This window comes from Pipistrellus hanaki (genome assembly GCF_964339955.1).
Source record: "Pipistrellus hanaki genome assembly, chromosome: 10".
NCBI classification, from domain to species: domain Eukaryota; kingdom Metazoa; phylum Chordata; class Mammalia; order Chiroptera; family Vespertilionidae; genus Pipistrellus; species Pipistrellus hanaki.
The window spans coordinates 51,497,856-51,513,192 of NC_140512.1; the positions used below are offsets into that span (position 1 = coordinate 51,497,856).

Sequence of the window (15,337 nt, forward strand, 5' to 3'; positions counted from 1 at the left end):
ACCCACACCGTCAGAAGTCTCATCTTACTTTGGCATCAACGTGCAGAACCTTGTCACCTGAATCAGGTCCACGTGTGGATGAAGACTGCAGGTGCAGCTCCTAGCAATCCCGCTGATCCGGTTTCACTCAACTCAGGCATTCACTCTAGCCAGTAGTCGGCAAACCTGGGCTCGCGAGCCGTATGCGGCTCTTTGGTCCCTTGAGTGTGGCCCTTCCACAAAATACCACGTACCCTAATTAAGTTAATAACAATGTACCTACCTATATAGTTTAAGTTTAAAACATTTGGCTCTCCAAAGAAATTTCAATCGTTGTACTGTTGATATTTGGCTCCATTGACTAATGAGTTTGCTGACTATGGCTCTAGCCCAACAGTTGGCTTCATGACTTATATGTTCACAGGTTGATGCTCAACCACTGAGCCATGCCAGCCAGGCCACTTCTAGGTTTACCCAAGCAGGTAGTTGGGAGATAGCTAACTGAATAGTATTAAATTACTGGCTGTTCAATTTGCTAAGTCCCTGAGAAGGGAGGGGCAAGGTTCAACCAGGACTTTTAGAGGGTTGGGGGGTGAGGGGGCCTGGAATTGGGCAACTCTCAGCCCACGTGTGAACTGTTGCCACAGAGAGCCCTAATGTCCGAGGGCCTGAAAAACCCCAGTGAGACCCCCCAGCCTAGAGGAGGCTTGGTGGGGGCTTCTGGGAACCACAGGCAAGCCCGCTCCGCCCCACCAGGGCCCAGGCAGGTGCTGGAATCGATGGGGTGCACTCAGGTACGTAGACGTCCGGGGAGAGGCAATCGCAGGAGAAGCTCGGGCCTGATTAATGCACCACGGCCTTTGAGAAGATTAATGTGTGGACAAGGGGAAACCAATGAATGTAATTTATTTAGACTTTCATAAAGGCTCCACACTAACGGCTATTTTTAAAAGTCACCGTGGAGAATGGGTTTTAAAGGGCCAGCGAGCTTTTTGAGGATAATGCCAACACAGACACATTTTCCTGCTGCCACTGCCACCAAGTAGAGGTGACCGCTCTCCGTGACTCTTTGTGGCCATTTCTAAGCAGACCCCTGTCTCCTGTCGCCCTCCTCCAGAATTAACATTTTGCTCTTTCCCTTCTGAATTCCCATCTGGTCCCTCTCTTACTGAACAAATCCTACCTACGTGAAATTACATGTCTCATTCCCAATAGACTGGAACCTCCTCAGGATAGGGAAGAATCTTACCCACTTTCGTGCCCTAGATCCGTGATTGGCAAACTGCTGCTCGCGAGCCACATGTGGCTCTTTGGCCCCTTGAGTGTGGCTCTTCCACAAAATACCATGTGCGGGCACGCACGTACAGTGTGATTGCAACTTCGTGGCCCATGCGCAGAAGGCGGTTTTCGGCCTGGGCGAGTCTGTTTTGAAGAAGTAGCATTAGAACACTCAAGGAGCCAAAAAGCCACATGTGGCTTGTGAGCCGCAGTTTACCGACCACTGTTCTAAACCAACTCTCAAAAAACGAAACGTAGCTTAAAGAGGCTCCTGCAAAGGAGTCAATGATTGAAGGTAAAGTTAATAATTTAAGTACCAGTGAACAAGGATTCTCTCCTGAACTGACATTCCTCATACAAGCTCTTTGTCAGTCACATTATGAGATCAAAACAACCATTTAATCAGGTCTGACAAGGATTCTGCCTAAAGAATATAAAATTATCACCAAATCTTTTTGAAATATGGATTTGCATACTCTGTTGTTAATGTTGAATGTTTATAGTTCTCCTTGTCTTGATATATTAATGGTAGTAATACATTATACAATTTATAAATAGATATACACACCTTGGAGTATGTATGTAAATATATATATTCATATTACATATATAATATATATACATGTTCAGAAGATTGGGTTTATTTATTTGCTGTGTTTTCTAATTGAGATGTACAAGCAAGACTTTGGAAACTGATTTATTAAAGAATAAAAGAGGTCCATATAGCAGAACTAGGGAGAGGGGAGAGCAGTGTTGAAAAACTGGAGAGGTAAACAGGGAATATATTCCCAGCATACTATTTATCATAGTATTTATAATTATTTATTTTAGGGGTTCTTAACCCAGTATCTAGAGTTCAGTTATACCCAACAATTTATGTGTTCTGAGTATTTTGTAGAGATGATTTAAAATCTCCCCACAATTCTCTAAAGGTCTACGCCTAAGTAAATATTAAGAACTATTGATTTAGCCCTAGCCAGTTTGGTTCAGTGGATAGAGCATCGGCCTGCAGACCAAAGGGTCCCGTGTTTGATTCCAGTAAAGGGCACATGCCAGGTTTCAGTCTTGCCCCAGCTGATCAATGATTCTCTCTCACCATTGAAGTGTCTATCTCTCTCTCTCCCTCTCTCTTCTGCTTTGAAATCAATAAAGATATGTTTGTTTGTTTTTTTTAAAAAAATCAATGGAAAAATATCGTCGGGTGAGGATTAGCAAACAAAAAATAACTATTGATTCAGTTAACGGTCCACCTTTTCCAACTAACCTGTGTTCCCGCTGTCAAAGACTCTCCTCTTTATCACCATCACCATAAGAGGAATGAAATAGGGCCTCAATAACAATTGAGGGAATTAGTGATTTACCCATTGCTTTTTTCTTCCAGTGCTGAAAGAGACAAAGGAACCAGAAAACTGCATGCAGACAAAAGTTGATTCATGGGAAGAGAGTTTTGTAGATTTTATTAAATATTTTATTTTAGGGAGCTGCCGGCCTGTGCGCATGCGCGCGCCCTCGCCCCTGTTGCGCGCGGCGGTGTCACCTTGGGCGCGAGCGGGACCGCGCACGCGCACCCGGCACCATCCAGGGCCATCGAGAAGCGATGGCGGCAACGGCGAATCCCGGGGCCGGCGGGGTGGACGGGAAACCCCGGACGTCCTCTAAGTCCGTCAAGTTCCTGTTTGGGGGCCTGGCCGGGATGGGAGCCACGGTGTTCGTACAACCGCTGGACCTGGTGAAGAACCGGATGCAGCTGAGCGGGCAAGGAGCCAAGACGCGGGAGTACAAGACCAGCTTCCACGCCCTCGCCAGCATCCTCAGGGCGGAAGGGGGGCTGCGGGGCGTCTACACCGGGCTGTCGGCCGGCCTCCTGCGCCAGGCCACCTACACCACCACCCGCCTCGGCATCTACACGGTGCTGTCCGAGCGCCTGACCGGGGCTGACGGCACCCCGCCCGGCTTCCTGCTGAAGGTCGTGCTGGGCATGGCGGCGGGTGCCGCGGGCGCCTTCGTGGGAACCCCCGCCGACGTGGCTCTCATCCGCATGACTGCCGACGGCCGGCTCCCAGCGAACCAACGCCGTGGCTACACCAACGTGTTTAACGCCCTGAATCGAATCGCTCGGGAGGAGGGGGTCCCCGCCCTGTGGAGGGGCTGCATCCCTACCATGGCCCGGGCGGTCGTGGTCAACGCTGCCCAGCTCGCCTCTTACTTCCAGTGCAAGCAGTTCCTGCTGGACTCGGGTTACTTCACTGACAACATCTCCTTGCACTTCTGTGCCAGCATGGCCAGCGGCCTGGTCACCACGGCCGCCTCCATGCCGGTGGACATCGTCAAGACCCGGATCCAGAACATGCGAATGATAGACGGGAAGCCGGAGCATAGGAACGGCTTGGATGTGCTGGCGAAGGTGATTCGCTACGAGGGCTTCCTCAGCCTGTGGAAGGGCTGTACGCCATACTACGCCCGCCTGGGCCCCCACACCGTCCTCACCTTCATCTTCTTGGAGCAGATGAACAAGGCCTACAAGCGTCTCTCCCTCAGGGGCTGAGGCGGGCAAGGGGCCTGGAGTCGGTGTGCTGGGCTCCCCCCTCGCCCGCTGCTCCTACAGTCAGTGTGCCCCTGGAGGGCCTGGACGGCTGCCCTGGGCCCCTCTATTTATTCTCCCTCCACAGTGTGCTTCCTTCTTCTGCGGTAAAGAGGTTTGGTCTGCCCTGCCCCTGCTCCAGCTCACCCTGCTTGTCCTGATCCTCACGACCTCTCTGACCCTGGCTGTGCCTTGGAGGAAGCTGAGAAACTCCCTGAGAATTCCCAGCCTTCTCTTGGGTGTTAGTTTCAGGACACACGGGACAGCAGATTTCCCTTCTCAGTAGGGAAACCAAGGCAGAGCTGAGGGACTAGACAGGGAGCGGAAGCTGTCAAGATGGCCAGAGGGTCTGCAGTGAGAGGACATAATAAACTGGATTTCCTCCACTTCACTGAGGACATCATCAGTGGATTGATAACACTACCACCAAATTTGATAAGTTGTGAGGGCTGGATGGGGAAGAGACGGGACAAAGAAGCGATGCTCTGGAGAACAGAAACTGGGGTTTTTAAGAAAAACTATGAAAGAAAAAAAAAGCACCTGCTGGCTTTATGAAAACGTGATGTACATCAGTCTTATCGCGGCAGCTAACTGGGGGAGGAAACCCAAAACCCAAGCACCGTGTCTTGCTTCCCAGCCAATTGCCCAGGAATGCGACAGATACACACAAATTGGCACAAGTCAGCTCACGTAATCCCCAGGAAAGCCTCGGTTCTGGTGACTGCTTCTGTGGCCCAAAGAGGGAGGGAATAAAAAATATGATAAAAGAAAAATTTTTTTATTTTATTTACATAAAACGTACTGTGTGCAGACATTAGGTTGAGCTTTTTGGCGACATTAACTCATTCAATCCTTGTAATCTGGGAGGAAGGTTCTGTCCTTGTCCACTTTCTAGATGGTGAAGCTGAGGTGCAGAGAGGGTAAGTGGCTTGCACAGGGTGTAGAGCTAGTAAGTGGCAGAGGCAGGGGCCAAACCCAGGCAGTCCAGCTGCAGAGTTTATGGTTGTGAACACTGAACATGGCAAGACCTGTGTGTCAGCTCACATGGTCGGAAGGTCAGTGTCACCAGAAGGTGCTCAGCAACCTGACCTCACAGACACCTGTCATAACCTCTCTCACTCCTTGGCAAAGAACACTCTTCAAAAGGAAAGGCAGGCTTAGATTCAAAGCGCTTGGGTTCATTGGGCCACGAATGAGCAGGCTTGCATGGACAGCTCTCCTTCATAAGATAGCAAACTGCTCACAAAGCTGCGGGATTGTATTTAACATTTTACTGTTGGAATTCGCAAACCCATTCTAAGATATAGAGAAACATACAGTGAACTTCCACGTACCCGTCACCCAGCCCCGGTAATTATCCACATATGGCCAATCATGTTCTTTCATCCTCTCATTCACACCCCCACGCTATCATTTTTAAGTAAGTTCCCGATATTACGTAATTTCATAAATGGCCTTTAATATATTGTATTATTCACTTAGAAACTGTCTGGGATTGGAGTCCAGAGACCTGAGTCTGAGTTTTGCCTCTACAATTTTCCAGCTGCGTCCTCGGGCAATCACTTCTTTGGGCCTCAGCTGCAACATGTGAAAGTGATGATAGCTGTTTCACAACATGGTTTTGAGGATTAGATAAATCAACACACGTGAGAGTAATTTCAAACTGTAAGGTCCTGATGGAGGCTCAGCTTCACTCTGTTTCCATCTTGCCCCGCCACAAGGTCTGTGATTGCTAATTTTATGTGTCAACTGGACAAGACTGTGATGGCCAGCTGAGGTGTTGCTGTAGAGGTAGTTTTTAGATGTGATTAACATTTACAATCATTTGACTTTCATTAAAGCAGATTACTCTCCATCATCTGGGTGAGCCCCATCCCATCAGTTGAAGGTCTTCAGAGCAGACAGGATTCCTGGGGGAAAAAGATTTTGCCTGAGTTTTCAGTCTTTGGACTGGAGACTGGAACATCAGCTCTTACTCAAATCTCCAGGCTGCCATTCACCTACGGACTTTGGTTTTGCCAGCCCATTCGTGATGTCTGGCTTCAAACTGGGATTCGCCAATGGACTGTAAGGTGAAGGGAGAGGGGTTGGGCTATTTATTCCCATATGCTCCCCTGGTAGATGGTCCAGGCCACCATACTTCTCTCCCAAGGTGGTCCTCTCCACCGCCCAGCTTCAGTACTGCATTCGCTCCTCCTCAACCCGGTGATCTCTCCCTACATTGTTCCCAGCTCTAGGCTATCCCTGGCTTTCCTCACAGGGCGCCCACACTTTTGCAGATAGTCCCTGTGTTACGCTTTCCTCCATTACCCAGTTGGAGTGCTCCATCTGTTTCCTACTGGGATGCGAGTGAGGCTGGAGAAAGCAGCTGAGCACAGACTCCATAGGAGGTATGTGGATTAAACACATCCGCTAAGGATTCCACTGGGAAACTTCAAGTGCTCCTCAGTAGCACTTTCCCTGAGTCCCCAGACTGCCATGCTCCAAGCTCCCTGGCCCTGAGAAACTCAGACAATGCCTTTTCTGCATCCTCCATCTCTCCTCCCAAAGTTCCCAAGCAACTGCCCTCACTCAGGTCCTTCAGGTCTGCCTTTGACCCTCTACTGCATAATGGCAATGGGGGGTGGGGGATGGGGTGGGGAGCCAGCTCCTCCCCTCCCCCACAGCATCACTGCACCCCCTCCTTCTACACCACTGGCAATGGCTTTCCTGGCCTTGCTCCTCTGGGAACCACTAGCTCCAGACTCTGAAACCAGCTTGTGTACCTTCCCTCACACACAGGCACAAACACTCCTGTTATTTAAATTGCTATCTCGCTTGCTCCTCTCCTGGGTGTGGTGATTCGCCAATTGGGTCTTTTCTGCAGCAACACACACTTCATTTCCACCCTGAGGAATAGCCTTTCACTTCCCCCACTCGGCCCCTAGCGTGGCGCCCACGAGCCCTGGCCCCCATCAGTACTTACAACCAAACCCCAACTATTAGCAGCGTGCGTTGGAAAGCACATGCAATTGTCACCAGGAGTCTGATACCATATTCAAAGCTCGTCACAGCCTGGCTTCCCTTGGCAGCTTCCTTTGGAAGCTAGAAAGCCTTCCTTGCTTATTTATACCAAAGATAAAATAAAAATAAGAACTTGACCTCTGTTCACCAGCAATGACAGCATGTGTGAATTTTGCTTTCAATAATTAAAAATCTGAATACACTACAAAGCAGCCTTTCTGCCCTGCTCTAGCGAGAAAGGTGTCTCTCCATGCGACACGGATACACGTAGCCATGTTGATGTCCCCTGATTTTATTAAAATGGGAGTGTGTGTGTAGTGTGTGTGTGTGTGTAGCCATCGGAATAAACTCCAAAACCAAAGAGCACAAAAGCGGTTTGAAAGCTGAGGAAAACGCCCTCAGGGTTCAGATGGCAGCGATCAAGTGAACAGCATCTCCCTGTCAGGCCCCTCGCTGTCGGGAACATGGTTTGGAGCCAGCCGGCCTTACTGCTGTGGGAGTTTATAACTCAGCTGGCTAATGGCCCGTGGGCATCAATAGTACTGACCCAGAGCCATCAGTCAGCCGGGGCTCTGACATCCTCTCCCACTCAAACCTCCGCGAGGCGGGGGCATCTTGAAACAGGGGACGGTCCCCTCAACAAATCCACTCAGCCTTTGTGGCCAATGAGGCTTCTCGACTCAGTCGTGGCAGAAAGGAGCCTGGGACAAGGAGGAGAGTACCTGGGAACGGGGCCCGGAGTGTTCACAGCAGGAAGCTGGGCATCCAGGCCCTCCTCACCCTCCTCGCTCAGGATGATCCCTGACCTGGCCAGATCCCCACCTAGCAGGACGCCCACCTGGGCTCACTCCCCACCTGGCCTGACCCCTCGCCGGGTCTGACTCCCCCGCCTTGGCTCACTCCTCACCTAGAGCAGGTGGCAGGAACCAGAGTCCCACACACTCGTCGCAGTTTGTAAGGGGAGAGCAGCTTTTCTTAGTCCTTGTTTGCCTCCATGCCTTGGGGACCACTCAGAAACAGTAGGTGAGAAGTAAAGAAATATGCCCACATTGGCTGCTACTGGACACCATGCATTATCCTGTCTGTTCTCTAAACCCTTCCTCTAGAACAGGGGTTCTCAAACTTTTTAAAGTGGGGGCCAGATCACGGTCCCTCAGAGAGCTGGAGGGCCGGACTATATGAACTACTAATCCCTACTGTAACACCTTGGCTGCGCTCACTGCCCAAAAAACCTGGCGGGCAGGATCAGACTCCCTGGGGGCTGCATGTGGCCCGCGGGCCGTAGTTTGAAGACCCCTGCTCTAGAACCTCCCTCAATGGCTTTCCTTCAAGTCACCATTCTCCTCAAACCCAGTCAGAAAGAGGGTGTCGAACAGCCCAAGGAAAGAAAGGCTTTTACATGGAAATGTTTGTCTTCCATCTTGTCTCTCTGGAATGAGATGCTGGGCCACGTGGGAGCATGTCTGGGGGAGCCCCGTTCTTCCTCCCTAGCCTGTCCGCTTCTCTTGGGAAGGGCCTGAGGTCGGGGTCGGGGTCAGGGTCAGGCGGGGTGGGCGCTGTTGGTTACTGGATGATGGTGGGATGATGTGTAACCTCTCTGGGTTTGCAGTTTGTCCATCGAGAGGACAGTAAGACCGAGTAATGGGTACTTATGAGGACAAGGCAGTTACGTGTCTAAGGAAACTCGGGGCAGGACTTGGAAGACATGAGGTCTCCCATCACACACACCATGCCACCTGTGCGAACCATGGGCAGAATTTACAGTTTTTTCCAAACCAAACATAGCTCCAGCAGGGACAGGGTCACCATGCTCTGGTCTTTACGTTTTGGGGAGTGAAGCAGGTTGGATGATGGCCCCCTAACAATACCCACATCCGAATCCCCAGAACCTGTGAACATGCTGTCTTACATGATGGGTTTTGGATGGATGGTTTAATGAAGGCTCTTGAGATGGGGAGAGTATCCTGAACTAGCCAGGAGAGTCCAGTGTAATCACAGGGGTCCTGATACGGGGAGACTCAGAAAAAGGGTCACGTGACGATGGGAGCAGAGGTCAGAGTGTTGCGGGCCCAGGACACAGGAATGCGGGTGTGGGTTGCCTCTAGAATCTGGAAAAGGGAAAACAAAACGGCACAAAACACACACACAACAACAACAACAACAACAACAACAACAACAGCAACAAACTAGGTTCTCTTCTAGAGCCTCCAGAAGCAACACAGCCCTGCTGGCCCATTATAGACTTCCAACACTCTAAGAGAATAAAGCTGTGTTGCTTTAAGCCACTGAATTAGTGGTAATTTGTCGCAACAGAAAGCACAGGAAGCAACTGCATAGAAGAGAATATGAAAGCGTCTGAGAAGTGCAAGGCTCTAAGCTAACCTCTCTGCAGGACTGATCCTGAAGACAGGGACATGATGGAAATCTCATCAGGGAACAAGCTTTGCATCTCAGCAGCATGCTCAGAAGGCAAGGAGGAATAAGGAGGGTTCTTTCCCCGGAGCCCAGCCACCCGTGGTGCAGAGAATTCCTTCCCCATCGACTGGGTGTGGCTTATGTCACACTTGTGTAGTCAATACCTTTGAAGCTTAGCTGTTCCCACAGCCTGGTGAAGCATGGGTACAGAGTAGGTGCTCTGTGAATGAGTGTAAGATTAAAGGAGTGGGATGGGATGGGATGGGATGGGATGGGATGGGATGGGATGGGACTAAGTGAAAGGCAGAGACCTGCTGGACACTGTAGAGATTTGATAACCAGCAGGGGTCCAGGTGCTGAGGCCCTTCTGTGCCTGAGAGGCCCCTCCTTGAAGAGAGAAGAAGGTCAGAGGAGTTGGTAGTTGGAGTAGTTTTACTTCACTTTTGTTAGTTTCTGATAATCTGTCATTTCTAAACTGCATCTCCCCTGGACTATAGGCCTATCAAAGCTGGTCCTGGGCCCCTTGGGATCAATTTGCATAATCCAGGACCAGGTTGGCTGCACAGGTTTAAATCCGAAAGACAAGGAACCTGGTCTGGCTATACTGATGGCAACTGGGGTATCCATATCCCCTCCTTTGTCTGTATCTGGGACCTCTGTTTTGCGAAGAGCCAGAATATACACAAAGTTAGCCCCGCTCATTCATTTCCCTAAGAAACACATTCATGTTTTGGTTTTTAATAATATTGGTGAAGATGAATCTCACTGTGCAACAATGATCTCCCACCCTCTTGTTACTGTATGCTTTCTCCTTTGTATTCTCCTCTTCCCCCTCTCCAGGTCCCAATAAAACCCTAAATAATATTTATTTCCTTATGCAGAACAGCTCTGGCTCTTCCTCTGAAACCTTAGCCCCAGAGAACAGCTATCCTTCAAAGGAATTGACTACACAAGTGAGCATTTTTTTCCAAGAGGCAAGTCTCTTCCTAAGATAAATTCTGGTATGAGCTACTAAGGGGATAGCATTTTTTTTTCATCTCTTTGTGCCTTCGAACTGCAGCTGAGTAGAGCGGGGCCTCTGTCACACAAACCGTCTCCTGACCCAGACCCCAGGTGCTCGTAGCTGAGAGCTGCAATGAAAGAGCAGAATCCGACCTCAGAGCCTTTCCCATCGTTATCTCCACAGGCCTCTGAGAACACAAGACACCGCCAACCTGGCCCCGACGGCTCTGAGCCGGTGAGAGAAGTACCAGGGCTTCAGAAAACTCCCTCACGCAGTTACCTAGACCAGTGTTTTTCAACCTTTTTTGGGCAAAGGCACACTTGTTTCATGAAAAAAATCACGAGGCACACCACCATTAGAAAATGTTAAAAAATTTAACTCTGTGCCTACATTGACTATATATAAAGTGATTCTCTTGAATAGGAATCAAATAAACACAAAGAAAGTATTTTATAATTAATGAAATATGAAATATTAAGTAAACAAAATAGTGAAAAATTATAAAATTCTTGTCTTGTCTGCACCTTCAGCACATCAGGCAACATCTCGCGGCATACTAGTGTGCCGCGGAACAGCGGTTGAAAAACGCTGACCTAGACCTTCAAGTCAGACACTGACCTACACGGAGAATCCATGCCCAGATGTTGCTTTTGGAGTTGGCCCAACCTGGCGTCACACAATGAACGGGGTAAGAGGAAAACTGTAGGTGTCAATGTGCAGCCAAGATGCAGAGCATTCTCAGGAGACACTCTCACCTCCAGGGGGCCTGGATGCTCTGGGACAGTGGTCGGCAAACTCATGTAGTCAGCAGAGCCAAATATCAACAGGACAACCATTGACGTTTCTTTTGGGAGCCAGATTTTTTAAACTTAAACTATATAGGTAAGTACATTCTTATTAACTTAATTAGGGCTCTCCTAAGCTGGCCTTTGCAAAAAACTCAAGGGGCCAAAGAGCCACATCTGGCTCGCGAGCTGCAGTTTGCAGACCACTGCTTTGGGAGGAACTGGAACATTAAAAAGATTTACTGCCCTAGGCTCTCAGCAGGGGAGGGCAGAGTGATCTATCAGGGTCTCTTTGTCAGATTTCTGTAACGAATGGGAAAGAATCCATAAAACAAAACATGTGCTTTGTGAGTTTGTCTTCCGTGGCACAGAGCTGTGTGACTTCTCTGCTCAAGGTTATTTAAGAATAACTTTAAAGTGTGGAGAAAAGACAGCTTGGCTGGCCTGGCCCTCTCCTCATTTCCTCTATAGCACTCTCATCTTTCCTTCTTCTCCAAAGAATACAAATATGGAGACAAAGGTCTTTTTAGTTAATGCAGGAAAGGGCAGAGACAGCAACATCTCTGATTAAAAATACTCCTGGCCTGACTGGGTGGCTCAGTGGTTGAGCTTCGGCCTGTGAGCTAGAAGGTCACAGTTCAATTCCCTGTTAGGGCACACACCCGAGTTATGATGGACTTGATCCCCAGTGGGGGCATGCAAGTGGCAGCCTACCAGATTCTTTCTCATCATTAATGCTTCTATCTCTCTCTCTCTCTCCCTCTCCTTTCCTCTCTGAAATCAATAAAAATAAATTTAAAAAAAAAACAAAACAAAAAAACAATGGCTTCTGAAAGGTTAGAAGACCTCATCCTTCGATTTTTCCAAGACCTCCCAGGCAACTTGGTGGTCTTGGTACTTACAGATCTTGGTACTTACAGATAAGTAATGCTAGAATCTACTTCTATAAAGTTCACAGTCTTGTTCCCATAAATCTCAGATCAAGCCAGTGGCTTTATAGCCTGCTAAGCCATCTAATCATTTTTTCAAAGTGCGAGCTATAGCCCTTTCTTCCGTCTGCTCCACATGCACTGTGTTGTCATCAATACCCTCCCAATCTCTTTAAGTTATAAATAGATAGACCACAACTCGGGAAAGATAAGAAATATACTGGAAGAGAGTTGAGAGTTCAGTGCTGCTGAAAGCTTTACTTGGTGCCAGTACTAATTTGTTTCGTCTGATGATCTGCGTGGGAAGAAGCACAAAAAGCACAGGAATGTTTGTGCTCATGGTTATAATTCTTGTACTTGAGTTCTTACAGCAGCTTCCACAGAGAACCTGTGGACCATGCCTGTCTTTGTCCCAGTGCTCAGGGTCATGTAAGCATCCTCCAGGCAGCATGACCTCAGACAGAGGTCACCCCAGTGCAGCAGGACCCTTGACATCATGCCAATATCCTCTCCCCATAACATCTTTGTCCTCCCTAGAACACAGGAATGAAGTTCTGATTGACTCCTCATAGACCGGATGGTTTGATATCAGCATCCTTTCTTTCTCCCAAATCTAAATTGCAGCTACTTCTCTGGACCACCCATTCTACTTGTCATCGCTTGTTTACATCACATTCCTATGGATGTTCTCTTTTGTCAGTCATTAATATTTCTAACCAGCACCAATATCTATAGTTTTCCCTCATGCTGTACCTCATTTAATTTTTAATATCGATATTTTATTTTTATATTAGAGGCCTGGTGCACGAATTCGTGCACTGGTGGGGTCCAGCCAACCCGTCCTGATGGGGTCCATCAGGGCAAGGGTGGCTGGGGCCAGTTGGCGGCTGGGGCCAGTTTGTCAGCCGGCCCCACCCCTGATCAGGTTAGGGGGGCTCGATGGAGGGCAGAGCCAGCCAGGGTGAGGGGCCACAGGTGTTTGGTCATTCTGTCCTTTGGTCCATTTGCATATTACCCTTTTGTTATATAGGATTCTCTCTGTATCCCTCCACTACACACATACACACAGTAAAAAATATCTATACCCACTATTTTACTTGTTAGAGTTCCTTGTACCTACACAATTATGCATTTCCTACTACCCCCTTATTAAGAAACTTAGATTTACATTGATCACAATCTCTTATACTAAGTAATATTAGCTACCATTTGTTGAGATCCCTGATACAGAGATGAGAAACTTGAGTGTCTGTGTGTTTAAGGAACTTGTCTAACATTAGGCTGCTAGTCAGTGGTACAGCTGGGACTTATTTCATGGTCTTTTGGATCCCAGAACATGTTTTCTTAACCCCTGGCCCAGTTATGGAACTGTAAGAAATCAGCTCCGACACTAACATTTACTCTTTCTGCTACTCCCCCTATACTTCTAGACTCCCCGTCTTTCCATGTAATACTGGTGAGCGGGAAGCATGGGGGAATCCTTGAGGATTCTGCCCCACCTTTACACTGCTAGCTTCAGGTGTCCTGCGCCTAACTGGTCCCACTCAACAATATCTTCAGGCCCCCTCCTCGTCATCAAACTCCCATCCTTTTCTTTAAATGTCAGATGAAAGCAACTGGCTTTATTTCTAGACTCTTAAGTATAAAGCAAGCCCTTATTTAAAATTATTCTAGAAAATGTTTTTAAATGGCAATGTTTGTCCTTGACCATGATCTTCCAAAATTTCCAAGTTTAAAAATGAGAAAAGCCTATGGACCGAAAATAACAAACATGGCTCATGCTTGCCACATCATTTTTGTGATTAAAATAATTATTTTTGGATTTTTTTTTCAATACATACACACGATTCCATTTGAATAAGATCCAAATACATTTTCATTTTAGGACTTTACTGTTTTTCTGAGCTCATATTGGGAGACAGGAGCAATTTATCCTCAACCTGTTTCTCTTACTCAATTTAGAGGTCTGAGCATCAAAGAGAAAAATATCTAGACTCTAGACTCCAGGCTGAGTAGGTGTTAATACCAGATTGATGCAATTAATGTTTTAGTAAGGAAGCAGGTTGGCTAAGGTTCTTATTAATTTGATGCCAGTCTGCTCTCAAAATAACTTTTCTTCTGAATCTAGACTGTTCAGATGAACTTAACATTATTAGAATGTTTTCTAAATGTTCTTAGTTATTCCCACCTGTTCTCCAGATGAACCATATAATTATATTATCAAATTCAAAAAAAATAGTCCCATTAGAATATTCATTGGGTCTTTAACTAAAGAATAAATTTAGGAAAAATTAACATTCTTAAAATAGTCAGTCTTGCTATATAGAAGTAGTCTATGTCTCCATCTTTGTAAAACTTATATTTATAAGTGTTGACAATATTTTGCTGTTTTACATACCAAATTATACTAATTTTCTGCTTTTTAAAAAATGATGTCTGCTTTTACATTTGTCATTTTATATCTTTTATCTTCCTAAGATTTATTTTGTTCCTACTATTCTCTTTTTTTAAAATTTATTTTTATTGATTTCAGAGAGGAAGAAAGAGGAAGAGAGAGATACAATGAGGGAACCATTGATTGGTTTCCTTGTGCACGTTGGACTGAGCCCACAATCCAGGCCTGTCCCCTTGACCAGAATCAAACCTGGGACCCTTCAGTCCACAGGCTGACACTCTATCCACTGAGTCAAATTGTTTAGGGCTTACTATTCTCTTTTTAACACGCCTCTCCTCCCCCCGCCCCCCCAACCCCCTGGTTCCAGATAAGAAAATCGTTTTGACTCTATGCATTTACTTATTAGTAGAGCTTGGCTGCCTTCCAATAGATTCCATAGCTTCATAGCTGATTGTTATTTTTCCCTTGTTTTGTAATTACACTTTGCTATTCTGTTTGATTTAACAGTAGTTAAGTTTTTTTTTTTTAATCTTAACTGATTGGAAGTTTAAGTTGATTCCTTCAAAATTTTATTAATTAGGGTAATAAAAGTTGTGACCAAAAAATAATAGCACTAGTAATAATACCAATAGCCAACGTGTACTGAGTGCTTATTATATGCTCTTTAAAAACCCCTTTACTCTTCACAACACCTGTACAATATTAATACTGTACAGATTAAGAAACTTAGTAAGCCAGACTGTGACCCCAAAGTTTCTGCATTGTGTTTTGAATTCTCATAGTAATTTCCATTCATTTGAATTTATTGAGGTTGTCATTAGAGCCTAGTATTTAGGATCAGCTTTGGTAATGGGGCATAGGTGCAGGATAGGAACTCTGCTTACAGTTTCCAACTTTGCAGCAGATCTATTAGCGACCATTCCCTTTGCCCTTGTTTGTACTGCCAACCTCATCAAAAACCAAGAGGTC

General features: G+C 46.9%; 1 protein-coding gene across 1 annotated transcript; it reads left to right on the forward strand.

Moving 5' to 3' along the window:
- Positions 1-2,841: 2,841 nt before the first annotated feature.
- Positions 2,842-4,294, forward strand: LOC311629555 (mitochondrial 2-oxoglutarate/malate carrier protein-like). The gene has a single exon (XM_084897727.1). The coding sequence runs from the start codon at positions 2,855-2,857 to the stop codon at positions 3,800-3,802; it is 948 nt and encodes a 315-aa protein (XP_084753853.1). The 5' UTR covers positions 2,842-2,854; the 3' UTR covers positions 3,803-4,294.
- The last annotated feature ends 11,043 nt before the right edge of the window (positions 4,295-15,337 follow it).

Bases quoted from the DNA above. Each gene is read 5' to 3' on its own strand.
- LOC311629555 (XM_084897727.1), top strand. From the start codon at position 2,855: ATGGCGGCAACGGCGAATCCCGGGGCCGGCGGGGTGGACGGGAAACCC.